The sequence below is a fragment of the Falco punctatus genome (assembly GCF_963210335.1).
Source record: "Falco punctatus genome assembly, chromosome: 12".
NCBI classification, from domain to species: Eukaryota; Metazoa; Chordata; class Aves; order Falconiformes; family Falconidae; genus Falco; species Falco punctatus.
Window position 1 is genome coordinate 9,080,017 of NC_137592.1, and position 18,092 is coordinate 9,098,108.

The 18,092-nt window shown below is 39.6% G+C and overlaps 1 protein-coding gene across 2 annotated transcripts in view; it reads left to right on the forward strand.

Annotated features, from left to right (window-relative positions):
- MACROD2 (mono-ADP ribosylhydrolase 2) overlaps positions 1-18,092 on the forward strand; it is a 936,136-nt gene that overhangs the window by 550,023 nt on the left and 368,021 nt on the right. For both annotated transcript variants that reach the window (XR_013931490.1, XM_080408518.1), the window contains exon 6: positions 14,639-14,760. Coding sequence is in view for 1 of the 2 variants with exons in the window: in XM_080408518.1 (XP_080264644.1) it covers positions 14,639-14,760 (122 nt within the window). In the remaining variant the exon portion in view is untranslated. The remainder of the gene's footprint in view (positions 1-14,638; positions 14,761-18,092) is intronic.

The following is an 18,092-nucleotide window of genomic DNA, read 5'->3' on the forward strand; positions in this document are numbered from 1 at the left end:
TCAAGGGGTGTTATTAGGAACTTCTTCTTGGAAGCGTCATTGTGGTGTTCTTGGACCTGACCTGCTGTTGAGCACTTAGAGCAACTCAACTAGTTTTCACAATCTGTTGTCCTGTAAAATAATAACTGGCCCAAACTTTCTACACACTAATTAAAATTCCATTTCTCATGAATTCCTTAATCGAGAGCAAGTCATTATGTGCTTTGTTGATTCTTAAGTGCAAAGATAATTGCAATGGGCAGCATGAAAGTGGTTTGATTATTGCCTGTCGACTCTTGTGAATTCTAATAGGTCTAATTGCATAGCATCAATTCATCATCTCAGCATCACTTTTTATTATTAGGTCTCTGAATTGTAATGTGCTCATAAAGAAGTGTAGTGGTAGATCAGGGCTGACATGGTACCTGGCCTATTGTAATTTTCCTTCCTTACCTAATGTTACTATTGAAATTAGAAGTTTATTATATGGTCCCCTTTTTTTAGGAGGGACTGTATAATAAACGTTTCAGCTCAGAAACTTTAAAAATTTGTCTTCATGAAGAAAAGGATACTGTCTTCCTCTGAATTTGCATTTGTAATTTTTCTGCAAAATGATAGTCAGTTCTATTTTTTACTTTTCCAAATCGTTCTCATAAATCCTGACTGTAATCTGTTGGCTGCAAAACATCTATCAAAAGCTTTATGACAGGGTTCTTTGTTATTGCTGAACATTATTTAGATGATGAGGACTCTGTAATGAGGTGAAGTTCCCAACAAAAACTTTATTGGCTGAGAAGCAGGACAAGAGGAGTAGTCAGATGTATTACAATTTCATTCTGTGAGAAATCAGGAATGGGGGGGTGTTTTGGTTGGGTGTCTTTTCTTTTTCTTTTTTTTTTTTCCCTTGGCTGCTTTTCACCCTAAAGCAAAAGTTATTGTTTTAGGAAAAAGGTATCTTGAAAATAGATGAAGATAGCTATGGAGGAGACAACAATATTGTAACTAAAGGCTACAAGGTTTTATATTACTAATATTTTACTGTAAACATGCAGAAAACCTCTAGCTTCTCCAAAAGATGAAGCTTCTATTAAGCCAGAATATTATAAATATTTAAAATATAAAACATTAACGCTGTCAGCACTAACATGGGCTAAATGACTTCTGAAAAGTTTCCTCTGGTTTTCTTCAAATTGGAAGAATATTTTTGTGCTTATGTTAAGGCTTTGTCTGTTTCTAAAACTTCATAAGCGTAGTGAAATCCTCATCCTAGGTTGTTCCAGTAGGACCTACAGCCTTCTTGAAGTGCTAATAGCCATCACTGCAAAGTGCTCTGTTGAGTCACACCACAGCCCAGGCATGTTTAAGCACCTGACTCTGGAAATTGCACTAGTGAAAGCAATTTGATTTACCTTTTTCAGACACATTGCTTTCAGACATGGGAACTGCTTTGAAAATGTTCATGTGCATAAGGTCAGGATGTTTACCATAATCAGTAGCAAGCATTTGGCTTTCCTTCAAAAAAAATTTTTGCAGTGGTTTCATGAAAACTTGTGAAAGCACATGTCTACATTTTGTTTTCTTTACCACTGTCTTGCCTAACATGTTTGTGCTTGCTTGACTGTATATTGCTCAGCTGGCAAAGCTAGCTGAATTTTTTTGCTGCTTCACGTGCTCCGATTTCTGACTTTTTTGTAAACAATAAGAGCTGACATTATTCTTCAAGCAATTGCTTTCACTGTGAAAATACCAGTATGTCTTACCGACAACCTATGCAAGGGGAGATGCTGCTGTGAAGTATAACTTTTCACACAGACTTCTAAAAAGTCTACCTAATCCTCAGGCTGCTGTTAATGTGGATAATGTGAGTTTGCAGACACTTCCTCTTTTCCTGGAGAAGTGATGCATCGAGCTTGTGGGTACTGCAGGTGGCAAAATAACTGTTCTGTTTCAATATCAAGTGCAATAAAATTTACAAATATTTTTCTCAATGTGTTTTCCCAGAAATTGAGCAGTTCCCCTCAGCAAGGCACAGCCTCACACTTGGACTGGTTTGTTGTTCTGACACTTGTCACCCTTGAAGTTTTGCCATTGTCACATTAGGGTTTTTAGAAAGGCATTACTGTGTTTACAAATGATTGCTGGTGCTTCTAGTCCCGCTCTTCCCAGTTCTTGGTTCCTAATCCATGACAGCCCGTTTAAGAGACTTGAGTTTGAAACTCCCCACTTGTGATTTATCACAAAATGCTTGTGACAGGCTAGTGGGATGCTACGATGTTACTTGGAGCATAAGTTGACTGTATTTACACATGTTTCTTTGACAGCAAGGCTCAGCTCAAGACTGTCCTTCAACAGCTCTTTTAGGTCATTATGTGACTTTCCAGAAGGTTAAGTACATTTTCTTGATTGAGTTGAACAAGGTATGACACCAGTGTTTTTTCAAGGGCTGTTGCTAGTGACATTGACACGAAGAACGCTAGCAGTGCAATAAGCCTCTGCAAGTTGCTAACAGTTCGCTTTGCAACAGTTTTGTGGATTTTTTTTTTTAACTTGACAAAAAAAATTTTCCCTGCTTATTTTGGTAAGTTTGTTCCTGCTGCAAATTCAACTGTTTACAACTTCCACTGATGCAAAACACTCTCAAGATGTTTGTCAAAGCTTGTTTTTCACTTGGATCCACATGAGCATTACATATTGTACAAAATACCATACCACAATTTTTGTTGAATGTCATTGTTGGATGCATTTCATTTCTCTGCTTAGATTCTGTATCTGCCAGCACTTCCGAGCACACTTGCTGGAGACTTCTAGCTCCTTTCCACCGCAGTGGTGCTCACCCATGATGTCATTGCTGAGCTAAACAGTGATGTAAGCAGGCAGCTGTTCTACTGCAGTGGGCCAGTAGCCTGGCCAGGCTGGTCACCTTAATGTGAAACACTGCTAAGTTAGATGTTGTGACGTGAACACGATCCAGGCAGTAAATGGATTAATGGTGGTGTTTTCTTGTCAGCGTTTTGTTTACGTTTTGCTACTCTTCTGTGGTGCATGTATCTCTCTGAGCTGTAAGGGTTGGAGATCAGAAACTTTCAGTGCGATGTTTCTGTAGCATCTGTGACAGCTCAGTTCTGCGGAGGCTTCTGCAAGAAAACTGATAAAAGCAGGGCCAGCATCGGGGAGGGAGAGCCGTGTTCATATGCAGCCATATCGGCTAAAAGAATGGTTGCTTTTTCCCCTCTCCTGCCGTGAGGCACATCCCACTGCCCTGTGTGCAAAGGCATAGACCGAAGCCTAAATTGTAAGCTTGGGCTCAAATTTAAGGAGTACCGAGACTGAGCAGGATGTATGTGGAAAGTCACGGGCTGTGCCCTGTCTGCACTGGACAAGGGCTGCGTGTGTGCAGAGCAGAGCCCCGCCGGGGCAGCAATTCCTCGGCTGTACCCTTACACGCCTGGGCAAAGGGTCTGCTCTCAGGCTTGATTCAAGCCTTACATTTACTTAGTTCTGCTAAAACAGTTGTCTGTTTTATTAATAATAGAAATATGCCTGTTCACTCATTTTGAAACGTGTGGAGAAGTAATAGCTGTGTGTTATATATATATATATATATATAGCATGCAGGTAACAGGATTGAGGCACTGAAGTTCTTCTCTAAATTGTTTTTTTTTTTTTTTCTTTAGTCTGTATCTATGATATAGTATAGTCTGTGTAGATACCTGTCTTCCCGTTGTCCCTCCTCCCCTTAGGTTCAGGTTTGCTTATGCCCCCATCATCTGCTGGGTTTGCTTTTAAGACGGGTTACAGAGCAGTGAATTCCAAGTGCTAATGTTCTTTCCGTTGCCAGCTGGTGAAATTATCTTTCAAATAGAGACCATCTCTGGGGAAGAGGTTGGGAGGAAACGGTCAAAGGAATTTATCATGGATGCTTGGCATGTTCTGTATTCTCACAAGTTGGTATCTGGAATATGTTGATATCAGGAGGGTGCTTTAGCGTGGTTTCAGCCACCTAAAATTAAAATAAAATTGATGATCGAAAGCGAGATTCCTCTTCTAGGCATGAAGTCTCATGTTACGGTTGAAAGAGCTGTCCAGTTATTTAGCTTATCACACTTGTATGAAGCAATTAAAGTGGCACTGCCAACTTGGAATCTAGTCAGCTTTTAAAAATCAGTTGAACTTACTTTTGGGTACCACATATGTCCCTGTTCCTATTCACTGCGTGTGTTGAGAAAGTTTGGGAGAGAGGTGGTGCCAGTAAATCTAATTTTTTCCTCTTTTCATTATTTTGTGATGGGGTCGTAGGTGTAGCAGGGGAAACCATCTCCAAACAAACTGAATGTAGACAAAGTTCTGTGAAATGCAACTTGCTAAAAGTACAGAAGAAGAGTACATAGATGAAATGAATTCAAGACAGCATCTGTATTTTTTTTCTTGCGTAAAGTAATGAAAGTGAGAATTATTATTTTTTTTTTGCAGTGATGCCCCTTAGAAGATGAAGTAATAGAAGTTCACTCCTTCATCCAGGACAAAGTGTGCTGTCATTTCTTTTGCCCGTGTTTGGATCCTCACTATCTTTAAGGCAATGGCCTGACTGATTTCAGTAGGACTGCCCACAGGCTTGAAAGCAGTTTGCAAGTTCAGAGCTATAAGCACTGTTTCTTGCGTATGAGGAAAATACAGTATAACCTTTATAAAGTGCAGTCCTGTAGCACGGTCCACATACCTCCCCAGCAGCTCTGTCTTTTAAACTGGTGTCATGGTTTAGCCCCAGCTGGTGAGGAGGTACCATGCAGCTGCTTGCTCACTCCCAACAACCAGTAGGATGGGGAAGAGAATTGGAGAAAGGTAAAACCTGTGGGTTGAGGTAAAAGCAGCTTAATTGAAATAAAGTAAAATATAACACCAATATTAATAATTGTAAGGGAAAGGAAGATAGCAAAAAGATAAATAAAACTCAAGAAGAAAACCCCCAAGTGATGCACGATACCTTTGCTCACCACCTGCTGACTGATGCCCAGCCTATCCCCAGGCAGTGATTTCCACCCCCTCCCTGCAGCTAGCTCCCCCCAGGGTATATACCGACCATAATTTCATATGGTATGGAATATCCCTTTGGCTAGTTTGGGTCAGCTGTCCTGGCTGTGTCCCCTTCCAGCTTCACGTGCCACCCAGCCTTCTCGCTGGCAGAGACCTGAGAAGCTGAGAAGTCCTTGACTGAGCATAAACACTACGTAGCAGCAACTAAAACCATCAGTGTGTTATCAACATTATTCTCACCCTAAATCCAAAACGCAACACTGCACCAGCTACCACTGCTGAAACTGGCTTCCAGAAGGATTTGGACTGGGGCAAACAGCCAAAACAAGGACAACTGGTAAAATGTATTTTAAAATATATTTAATGGTTTCAGTCTTGTAATTTATAACTTTCCCCTCCCTCTGCATCCATTCTACTTTTAGAGGTGATAAATGGTACTAGCAGGCTGCATGAGGCTCTCCTGTCTCTATTCCAAGAACAGCATGTTTGTGGCAAGGGAATTACTAAACCTTCCGAGCATGGTTTCCTAAGTTTTGAGTGTTCAATCTTTAAAGCTAATCAGGCTACCACTAATTTCTTTAGGAGATATGTGGAGAGCCTGTAATTTTTTTTTTTTGTTGTTGTTAAAGATGATACGGAAAATTCTTAGCAAAGCATGTGTCTTCTACTGAGAGGGTTATGTAGATTAGAGAAATGTGCTATGAAGATGATGATGTCTGGTTTGTGGAAGTGGAAGAAGTTTGTTTATTCTCAAGAAAACAAGTAGAAGTAGTCAATGAAAAAAATGAGCATGGCACCTTTTTGCAATGTGCCACCATCAAGGAATAGATGCGTCATAGTGAAGCTATGAATGTAATAAAATTTTCCCTGAAACTTTAAGTTATACTTTATTGCCTCTTCAATAAGCCCATAAAACTATCTATTAAGGAAACAGTTCTTTCAGACTGATTTTTAAAAACCTTCTTACCTGAAGCGATCTGATTAAAAAATTTGTATCCCTTCACTGGGCAGATAAAACCAGTGCTAGCAGTTTTCCCTCTTTTCAGCTGAGGTTATTCTGCCCCTAATGTTTTGTTTAACGGGTTTTTTTGGTTTGGTCTTCTGAAAACTTTTTATATGGTCACTGGTCCTTTCAAATGAAGACAAGTGTTTTGTAAACTTTTATACTGATATTCTTAAATCCAGTCTGAATGACAAATAACTTCAGTCATTCAATAATTTCATGAAGGGAAAGAAAGCCTTGAAGTACTGGCGCAACGAGCCCTGGTTCTGACGCTTGCCCTGCGATCAGTCTGGGGACTTGCTTATATTGAAGATCCAGTTCAAGATTTCCCATGGCCACGACAAACACTACGTGTTGGGCTGTGTGGGGTTTTGGTTTTTTCAGTGCTTTTAATGTATTTCTTTTGGGATGTGCTTTCCTTTGCTTTAGCATCCCTGCAACAATCTCAACTAAATAATAAAAGGTTGTTTAATAAGAAATCTTAGTAATGTTATCAAAACAGAATTTGCATAGGAAAAATCCTTAAAATAGGAAATAAAGGGCTTTTGCTACAGATTATTGTTAAATTAATTGAACACTGAGGCATTGTTCTGCACATGGGGAAACTGGAAGAATGTCAGTTCCGAGTTAATCTTTTCTGGGTAAAATTAGTCTGGTACTATGTTTTGTAGTGAGGCTGAGTGAGGGTTTTTGTGGTGGGTGGTTGTGTGGTTTTTTGTTTTTTTTTTTTCTTCTTGTGGGGGCTTTTTGTTAGGGATGTTCTCATTTCCCCCCACCCCCTGAAGGGCATATTTATGCTTTAACTGTGCAACCCACCAGGCGAGGTAACTAAATCAGCTTTAATGAAATGGGATTGGAGACTGAAAACAGCCCAAGTGTAGCAAAGGGTGTGTGTGTGTGTCTGTGCTTTAAGCAGGTGAGAGCATTAGCTCATTTCTGATTTCTGTGCCCCTGTAATTAATTCAGCCCCCAAAGCAGAACCAAAGTTAACTTAAACCCTAGTTGTATATTTCTGTGGCTTGTGTCACACGTTTGTTTTAGGGCATTATTTGCAAACTTCTCTTTTGAATCAAGTGTGATTAAAAATACCTTTATGTGGCTAGTGTTTTCCTTCACCATGCTGTGTAGTTTGGCTTGAGATTTTTGTGGAATGGCAGACTGGCATTCTCTTACTTAGTGCCTTAAGAACAAGCAGTTCAATTTAAGGGCAAACAAGTTTATTTTTGAGTGCTGAAAAGCCTTCTGACTGAATTATTAGATTAATTAAAACCAAACTTACTCCCAAACATCTTTTGCTGCTCAATGAAGAGAAATTTAAAGAGACAATCTTTGTTCATGCCTTCCTACATGTAGCAAACAAACCAAAAGACAGATTAAGGCGTCTTTGTCTATAGCTTTGTCCAGTTGCAAAGAATAATAGAGTAAGGTGGAGAGCATTACTTGTGTCAAGGGGGTCACTTGGTGCGTGTTTCGCAAGCCACTCGGTGAGGATGGTGCTTTGGTGAGCTCCTCTGCTGCTATTAGTAAAATGAGGTTTGCTATAGCGTGATGAGGACAAAATGTGCTGGGGCAATGTATTTTCATTTTGTCTGTTCTGTTTTCCTAAGTATATTGTGGTCTTTACTTGGGTAGATGATTTGTAGAGGGGAACAAGGATACTATTTGAGCATTCCTGCTGCGAATTCTTCAAGTTCAGGTTAGAAAAGAAAACAGAAATAGCAAGTCATGGATGTCATAATTTCGTGTTAAGTCACATTGTGTTCATTTCACATCTATTGGTATCACATGAACATCCCAAATGGAGCCGTTGCCTTTTAGCTTTACATGTAGGCAATTATTTCCATTGAAGTTGTGGGGCCGTCTGTCTAGTTGCTGCTTTGACATCTGTCATCGTCGTACTAAATTACTTTGTAAAACCTATTACTCTGGGATATAGTATAGTGTCTCTTAATTGCACCACTTGCTTCTCCTGCCTGAACAGAGCCTACTTTTGTTTCTGACGTTAATGGTGAGGCCCTGATGGCAGAATGATGCTGTAAGTTCATTGAAGGGGGGGAGCTGCTCTGGGATTACATGGGCATACTTGGGCCTTGTATTTTACGACAAGCACAAGTGCCAAAAAGGCTTGGGCTTTGACTTGTGTGACTTAATTCTCTGGCCGGCTGTTGAGGCGGCGGTATAACCATTGCGAATAAGCTCTCTGTGTTTTTTAGCTTCCCGCGGATGCTGGGCGATAGCTCACTGCTAAATGCTGGCTATTGAGGGCAGGCTTCTGTGGCTCCTCGGAGAAACTCTCCGGTTCAGCAAATCCTTTGCCTCTCCCTTTGGGAATATTTTTTTCTGACTGTCTCTGCTGTCTCATACTTAAAAATACATACCTAACCCACAAAGAGGGATGCTCGTTAATCATTTACAATAAACATATTCTTTACCTTTTCTTTGGCAGACAATGCCATTTAGGTGAAAAATGGCTTAAAATATTTCGCATGAATGACTTCTAGATGGCATAGCCTTTATGGCTAATGAAACATTTCTTTTGATTCGCCCAAAACAGCTGATTGGATCACTGAAGGCACCTATGAAAGGTACAAACATCAGTATGAGCGGTGCTTATTGCTTCAAGCCCGAAACCCCTGTCTCTTTAACTGCTGATAAATGCAACATCTATCTATATAAAACAAAAATACCTCTGAACTCAGGAGCTGTGTCATACGTAGTCTTACTCAGCTTTGCATGATCTATGGAAGATGTTGTCTTGCATTTAAAATATTCAACCCTGCTAATCTACTTTTGGAGACACATATTAGTAAATAAATTAGGCTGTGGTCCTAGGGGATTCATTTAAGCTGAACTTAAATTAACAGTTGTTTGTTAAACACTGAAAACGCACATTTTATGTGCAAGTGCATGTAACTAGAAATAGAAAATTAATAAGCAGAGCAAATTTGTATACCAAAGCGTTAGGCTACATGCATTCCTAAAGAACAGGGATATTCAGTGTGTACAAATATCTGGAGGTAATTCCATTTCCTATCAATCGAACCACAGCTATCCTTTTTCAGCACCAATATGGTGGGTATTTATTGTATAAATCAACTGATAAGATTTACAAATGGATCCCAAATGCTCTCAGTTTTTGTCAGTTTTTTTATTTTATTCAATGGCACACGCAGTGCAGTAGCTTCCTTCTTAAAATTCATACGGTTCCTGCTGTGATTGACAGGGTACAGCTTCATTATGCAGTTTGCTAGATGGGCCGATTATGGCTATGAATGCATGAATGGGATGAATGAGAGAAATGTGTAATTGATTCTAGCTGTGGTCTGCTGGTTCATTAACGGTGTGAATGTGCCACACTCCTGTCTGTAAGGGAAGAAATGAAAGTTATTTGTACTTTTTCAGGTGTTTGGAAGGACTCGTTATGCTAATATTTTTGCCATCTAGTGTCACTTTTATGAAGAACAAGGGAAGAGTCAATTTATATCAGTCCTGGCTGGTTTTTGAGGCACAGTCACTTCTTATCATCCTTTTATAAATTGAAGTTGTGTTTTGTCTTTGCCCAGGTAACTCTGCTCTTTCTCTGTAGCAGTGTAGATAACAACTTGTGTGACAAAGAGCACGTTCAGATGTATGGACTGATTTCTTCAATAAAAGACCAGAGAAAAGAAGCCTCACTGGCCGTTTTACACCTAGATTTTGTATGCTGCAGCGGAGGTGGTTTCATTTTTGACTGGCCTGCATGGGAATTTGAGGAAGGAGTTGCTGTGCTTTTGAAGTGTTGATTAAATGCGCAAATTGTATTTATTTTCACTGGTGGCTAAGTAGTGACAAATATGTTTTAAATGCCCAAGTGTTTGTTATATACTTGCAGATTAGTTTGTGGTTTACACAAGATTCAGTTGTCTGCTTTCATTATAGTGCTGCAGGGAAAAAGATGAACAAAACCAAGTAGAGATGATACAGAGGGTGCTCAGATGCAAATCGGGGTGTGACTGTCATGGGCCTTGCTTTGGCTGACGGAGTTTCTAACCTAATGCCTGGAAGTTAAGTGGCTGAAAATAGCAGTAGTTCCTATAAGCTGTCTTTGGGTCAAGCATGTGTTGCAACGCAAGTCTTAGAAAAGCTGGTGTAAAAGTAAAATGTTGCTTCAGCCCTAAAGGAGCTCCAAAACACGGTTGTGCAATATCAATCAATGCTGACGCTTCCTTTTGACCACCCCTACTTTGTCTTTGGAAACGTTTCTCGGGGGGGGTGGGGTAGGGGGGGGGGGGTGAGGAGGGATAAAAAAAATAATCTCCTTTCCTTATAAATATCACTTTAAAACTAAGCAGCTTAATTAGAATTATAAGCACTTTGATCCGTTACTGTGGCCCAAATCACAGATGAAAATATACCTTCCTCTGGGGCTCTCCACCTTGCTGTACTCTTAAAAACATAAGCAAACGTCTCTGCTCTGTGTACACAGAGAAGGTGATTTACGAACACATGGATCACAACTTTCTTTTTAATGAAGTTTCTTATCAATGTTCTTGGCTGGAAGACTGACCATAGTAAATCAGAAGTTTCAAAGCAGTGCCGGCAGCTTCGTTTAACGTAAAAATCAGAATAGTACAAATGATGAGCGTGGCATTCTCTGAGCTGACTGTACCATTTTTTAGCTGGTTTTGAAGAATAAAAAAATATATTAGGGGACATCTTGGGGAAACGTTTATGTTCCTTGCTCCTTTTTGACATCATTAAGAAGTGTTCAAACAGCAAAGGGATGCAGGAGCTCCAAGAAGGAGCGGGAACTGTTTGGTAGCAGATATGTCTACCATGCTTTCCTAGCCAGACTAAATATTTTTGGAGTTTCTCTGCATTTCCCCCAGTTTAAAAACCTTTAGGTGATGAGACCTTCCTCTGTCTCATGCTGTTGTGCCTCTGCATGCACAGTGTACCTTCAGCCTGTTGTCGTGCCCATCCCCGTGGCTGGTACTCCCATCTGCATTGCCCTCTGCACTCGGTTTGCCTTCTCCTGCGGTGAAACTCATCCCTGCACACATCCTGTGATGGTCCTTCACAGCTCTTGAAGCCCAGCCTGGAAGTTGTTTGCTTCAGAAAGGCTGTGCAGTTCTCTAGGGTGGATGCTGGTTCTCGCCATGGGTGGACTGGTGTGGAAGGTGATAAGCGGGGCTTGTGTGTCCGTGTTTGTCCTTGCCAGTGGTGCTGGAGCTTTGCATTTGGAGCTGGCGACTGTAGCGGGTGGCTGGAGCAGCAGCAGGGCAACAGTTCTGCCCCTTAATTTTCTTGCAGACAAATGCCTGTAGATCACTTCCCTCCAGCACGCCCACCCTTCTCCGTCCCCCAGCCCCATAGCATACAAATTTCTCCACCTCTGTGCAGCTGGGTGAGGGGGAAATGTGCGAGCAGAAAGGAAACTTTGTTGTGTCAAACAACCTGGCAGATTGACACGGTCTTCGTAGATACATTAAAAATAAATGGCCGTGCTTCAGCCCGTGAAGCCTGATCCTCATATATTAACTGCATATTAATGGGGGTGGGGGGAGAGCTGTTTTATTTTCTAGTTTGCTTTTTTGCCTGTACAATCTCAAAGGGTTTTGTGTGCCTGCAAATCTTAACGTATTGTGGAATAGCTTGCGCAGAATAACATATGGTTTAGGCAATGTAGGGATACGCTGATTTTATTGACAAAGTACAACAGTAAAATTAATCCTTCCCTGTTCCTCTGCTGACCATGAAACACTGTCGTAGTAATGATGCTGCTCTGCCAATAAAATCTTGCTCTTTCATGTGTTTCACAATAATAATGTACTCAAGAAAAACTATTTTTGCCGATGACGTGCTGTAAACAATTACAATAGTTTTGATATTTTATAAACCAGTTCATAACAGTTTTCAGTGTCCTGTCTAAAGAGCCATCTACGATGGGCATGTAAAAATTAAAACATAAAACTCAGGAACTGCATTAAAAGTTACCTATTTACATGAAGCATCTGGTGCAGCAATAGAGGGTTGCTAACGAGGCACTGTGAAAATGCTAAATTGGGAAGTTCTGAAACAAAGATGACAAGAAAAACATTTCCCACTTTATTGAGCTGAGAATTTTTAAAATTAGCGTTTAATAATGGAAGACTAAAGGAATAGAGTTAAACATGTAATGAGTGAAATGCATCTAGAAATGATACTAAGGGGAGAGTTTCATACAGAAAGATCCAAGCAAGAATTTGGTGCTTGGGCTGTTCCCCAGACCTCCTTGTTGTGATGTAATAAATTAATAATTTAAGCTATTAAGCTTCAGCTTTTAAGCAGCTGTACCTTGAAATGCAAGTTAACTCAGCCTTAGCAGAAAGAGGGAAACCATTTATGATTCCTTTTTTTTAATTATTCATCTCTTTACACTTTCTTTTTAAGTTGTTTTTATAGTCGTTCCCTTCGCTTCTTGGCTGGTGGGTGCTGTGAATTTGAAATACATCATGGTACCTCTGATCTTCGTGTCTATAAATGTAGAATGACCTTGTCTGAGACTGGATTCACAGGTATATTCCTTCCCCCTCGCTCAGTAATTGCAGCTTACCTTTTCCAAGAACAAAGAGCAAGAAACAAAAAAAGTCAAGAGAAGCCTTTTCTTTCTCTGAAGTTGCCAACAGGCAAGTGCCAACACTTCCAGATGGAAACCTTTCTTGGAAAGCTTCAACCTGAAGGAAACTGCTGTAGTCATGGTCTGAAATTATGGTCTTTCCTAATGGATGTATGCACACACCTTATCTCTGCAAGAAGCAGCAAATTTTAAACTAGTAATGCTATTTCTTTTTCTCTGTCTTAATAGTTCTAAGTTTATTATAGCAACTAAAATGTGCATGGAAAAAGACCCAACAACAAAAACCAAACACAAACCTTGTTTTCTGAGCTCCTGGGTGAAGCCATTCTGCTTGTTTCAATCACCTGCTATCATCCTGCTCATCAGTGGGTAATTAACACCTACTTTCCTGGTTCCCTTACCTGAAAAGCTGTAGGGAGGGTTTGCTGGAGTCACTGTCTGGCAGCTGTGACATTCAGCAGAAATTATCCAATCCATCCATCTTGTTCCCACAACTAGAGAAAATTACTATGATCAAAATGAAGAATAGTTAACCTTTTAATTACGTCTCGTTAGGGTCGTTTTCTGTAGCAGTTAGGAGGTTTGAGCTCCTGCGAGTTTCATTTTCTGGGGGCTGGGACCCTTCCGACATGGCTTTATTGCTGAATTATCAATACTTTCTGGCTAAAGTAAATAAAAATTTTGGAAATTTTCAAAGCGTTATGCCTCAGCACATAACTCACCTTTTCAGTAGTAGAGACCAGCGCTTGACAGGTGATGTCTGGAATAAAATAAATAATGAATAAAATAAAAAAGACAGCATATGTTTTAATGTTAATTTGTCCATTTTCACTTTGGTATAGATTGGAGGGAAATAATCAAAGACAGCTTAGACAAAGAATGATAGTGTGAATTCTGTAGGGCTGGTGAGTAAACTAAAATATTCTGGAGTGTAACAACAGCAGATGTTGCTTGGAAACATGTCCCATATGGGACAGAAACAACCTAACCAATGGGTCCAGCGGCACTGTAATTGCAAGCACTTGCCTAATCCCTGTTTGTGGCAATGCTGCAAAAAATAGTGCCACTCTTTATTGCTGCGGTGTGTTGTAGGGGATGATAAGGAAAGGGGGGAAAAAAAAAGTACCTGTCACAAAAGCTCATTCTACTGTGTTTACATGTGGTATAGGAGAATGAAAATAATGTTTGAAAAGCAAATGTGCTTCCCTACTAGTTGAGGGACCTGGGGGCAGGGGTACTTAAAAGTAAATTTAAAAAAATAAAAAAACACTTTATAGTGTGTAGATTTCAAGGGTTTTTTGCTCTGGGATTTTTGCTGAAATTTTTTTAATAGCACTTTAAAGACCTTGATTGCAGCATCTGATTTTGATGAGTCTGGAGGCATCATACCTAAGAGATTCCTTGACTGCACTTTTTCTTCTTGTTCATTACAAGTTTCTTCAAACAGAATATTTTGTTTTGTTGCATGATATTCCATTTGGTCTGATGTGAGAGGACAGCACATACTTTTAATAACTATCACGTTCATAGGTCACAACTTTTCTTAAAATAGTTTCTGAGAAAAGACAAAATATTAGACAAAAAAGAAGACCTGTGCATCACCATCAGTGTGCTGAGGTTTTGTGTAGTTACTTTCCCCATGAGTGGATCTTCAGGGGGTGAGAACAACTGTTTCAAAGTTGTATGGTATTTATAGTTGTAAAGCCCTAAAGGTTTATGGTATTTATGAAAACTTTTCAGGTATTCTGCATGTGGATTGCAGTACACATATAACAAGTGTTTAGTGCGTCTTTGTAATTTTTTACTTTATTCCATATACTTCAAAATTTAGGCTTTATTAATTTCACTCTTCATTATCACAGATGTAGCTGTTTATATGATTTGCAGTTACAAATATTTCCTTTCTGTCTAGGTACAGCACCAGAATGGATTGACTTGCAATGTAGTATTTGGCAGTCATGACATAAGTAATAAAACCAGGCATAGGATCTCTGATTTTTTTTAATCTTATTTTTTATTTCCTGCAGATGTGATCCATACTGTTGGGCCGATTGCAAGAGGCCATCTCACTGACACTCATAAAGAAAACTTGGCAAACTGCTATAAATCCTCTCTGAAACTGGCAAAAGAAAACAACATCAGATCAATTGTAAGTACTGTATGAGAACATGTTATTTTTTCTAATTTGGATCTTTGTTTTCTTGCTGCAGAATAATTATAATGGTAGACTTCCAGAAGGATATCTTGCTGTATGTGATGTGAAAAGCAAGAAATTAAATATCATTTGGCAAAAGCAGTTGCTGGAAGAAAGGGATAAGCTTATTGTAGGAGGTAGGGAAAGTTGGCCTGGTAGCGTAGCAGTACAAACAACTGTCTCATTAAGAAAAGGAGGGAGCTGTTCCCATGGCTCATTCTTATACTACTTATTAAAAAATATTTTTATTATGTGATACAATATAAGATATAATATATGTACATAAATATGTATAATACTATTTTAAAATAATATTTATTGTACTATTTATTAAAAAATTATTAGAAGTCACTGGCCAGGAGGATAATTAAATGCAGTATTGCCTGCGAAATAGCTGAGAAGTGATTAATTTGTTGTTCTGTTTTTTAAAGTTTCTACCTAAAAATAAAGGTATCAGTCAAGTGGTGCTGTTTATAGCACACCCCCCACCAAAAGCAGTCATAAAATAGCCTGTTATATGATATTCAATGGAATTACAAAGGGTCTTTGATTTTGGGAAATACATTACATTTTTGTACCTCAAAAAACTACATTTTCCGTCAGTAGAGAAGAGGGGGCTGTTCCCTCTCCAGCACTGGAGCCTTGATTCTGTAGCTCAGGCTGTTGTAGCTGAAGGCTTTATCCATAGGTTAGCTCCCTATATGTTTAACCAAGAAGGAAGTGATCACCTGGGCCTGACTTCGCACCGTCTGGGTCATTTCAGCTGGTTGTGTGATAACACATATGTTTGGCAGCTTGGAAAACACACACTTAAAAAATTGTTAGTTGGCTCAGTGGTGCTATAGCAGGCTGAAATACTTGTTAAAGGAAAGCCATGAATGTGAATAGCTGCAAATGGAAAATAAAGCTTTTTGACAAGAGGGGCAGGACAGGTGTAGGGCTTTGAGCCGGGGTTAGATGTGCCTTTCGGAGTCAAACCTGATGTATATTCCTTATCTTATTTTCTTGTTGGTGTAAACTGTGCTCTTCACATGTTTTTTTGCTAATTAAATCCTCTCTGGACTTCTCAAAATGGTGCCCCGTGAGCCATCTCTGTCATTAGCCAGCCACAAGAGGGAGGTGGTACCCAGTGCAGTTGTTGTTGCTTGGGTTTTGTTGCTGTTGTCGGTTATTGTTTGTGGGTTTTTTTGTTGTTTGTTTTGTTTTCGTTCTTTTTATGCTAGGCACAAAAGTTAGAACTGAAAGCAAACCTGAGGTGGGGGGACATGTTTTGAACTCCTTTCTGGGATTGTTTAAACACACAAGGATGTTTCTGTCCTGATGTGATTCTCAGAGCCAGTAAGATCTCTATGCTCTTGCTCCTACATTTATCCTTGTTCCTGCCTTTAGTCTGTGAGCAGTGACGTGCTGCTTCTGAGGCAATCAGGTTAATGAGAATAAAGTTCCTAACAAGAGGCAGGGAAGAAAAGAAAAAAGAAATAAATAATGAAATGGTGTAAAAAAGAATATTGAAATAACGAAGAAAAAACTGCAGTGGGTATTGTTCAGTGCTGGTAACCTATGCATCTATAGGGATTCTGTAACTTTAGGACATGCTAGATGGTAGCCTGGTATTTAACTGGTAGTAACGAGTGGTCGTACTAACGGGTTTCATGAAAACTAGCCTGATACTTTAGTAAGAAAAAATGGCCACGGGAGAAATCGTCCACGGATTATTTCCTTGTTGGTTAAGAGCTGTTGACTGTGCACCTGTTTGAGATAAAAAATACTCGACACCCAGACTTGCAGAACACAGCTGCACAAGCTGAACAGGAGCCAAGAGCCATTCATTCATACCAGCATTAAGAAGCTTAGCAAGCAATATGGATTTTAAGGTCCACATGACAGATCATGGGCTGTTCTGAAAAGCCTTAAGTCCAGTGATTTCAGTGATGCTTTGGGAAGTGAAGGCTACTTGAGTGCCAACCCTAATGAACAAACCAAGCCTGGAGCAAAGTAAAATGTATAATTCATTCAATTAAGGAGCAGTAGATTACTGTGAGTCTGAAGAAAAGAATACAAAGTGCATGTGGGTTTCACAAGATCCACTACAGTAGACAATAGGAGGAAAGGGAAGGAAATGAATAAAAGTATCTACAGACTTCTGAGGCTTGCAGAGAGACCAGAAGCACTCAAATAGACAGCATCTGAGTGCAGTCTGGATTATGGCAACAGATGTATTTGGAATAGGGAGAAGACAATGAAAAATTGAAGGTGGGGAGGGGGTACCTCTGTAAAATAAAGAAAAGAAAATCAGTTGTGCTGATTGAAGGTGTATTTTGATTGCCTCTTTAACAAGAAGATGAAATAATTCCGGGAAAGAGGAAAATGAGGAATTTTAAAATAGGTACTGAGTAAAACAGGAAAAGCAGGATACTTACGACATGTAAATAAATATGTACTGATCATAGCGAGTTGTAGTACACTAAAAGAAGTAACTAAACTGGAAAGCATCAGAGTGCTAGCAGTTGTAGTAAATGAGAAGGAAGCAGAAAGACATTAAAAGATTGTAGCAACATGAGTGTGCTGCTTATCTTCAAAACAGAAAGGACAACAAGTCTAGAAATTAATGCAAAAAGAAAAAATCCCACATTTCAAACTGTTTTTAACATGCATTGTGTCATAGGAATTAGAATTGCTGGAGGCATTACGAATGAAGAGTAATGATGAATGGCAGTGTATCAAGTTGGACAGAAGTGTGCAGAGTGACTCAGGGTGCACTGCTAAATGCAGTTTAATTTAACATCTTAATGATTTTTGAAGAGTACATAAACAGCTCATTAATTACATTTACAAATGATACTACATTAGGCAGTGTTGCAAACACTAGAAAAGGACAAAGATATATGATGACAATTGATTACAGAGACTGTGAATATAACCTCATCCAGCATCCGCTACAGCACCAGAAGGGAGTTTTTGCCTCCACTTCAGTGGAAGATAGGTCAGAACCAGAGCTGACAGCTACAGTGTAACTCGGCATGGGAAAAGATGAAGTAGCATATGGTGGGGTAAAATAACCCAGTGCACAAGCAGTGGAAGGGAGAGCTGTGCTGGAAAACCAGCATAATGAGGAAATGGTCTTGAATAATAAGCTTCAAATTAGATATCCTTACAGCAGTCACTTGTTTTGTTTCAGTATTACATGTTGTTGAGTTGCCTATAGAGAAATGATGGATTTCAGAGAGGTTGTAGTTTCCATTCAAAATGGGCTGGGGAGAACAGAAGTAAGACTCGGAATAGATCAG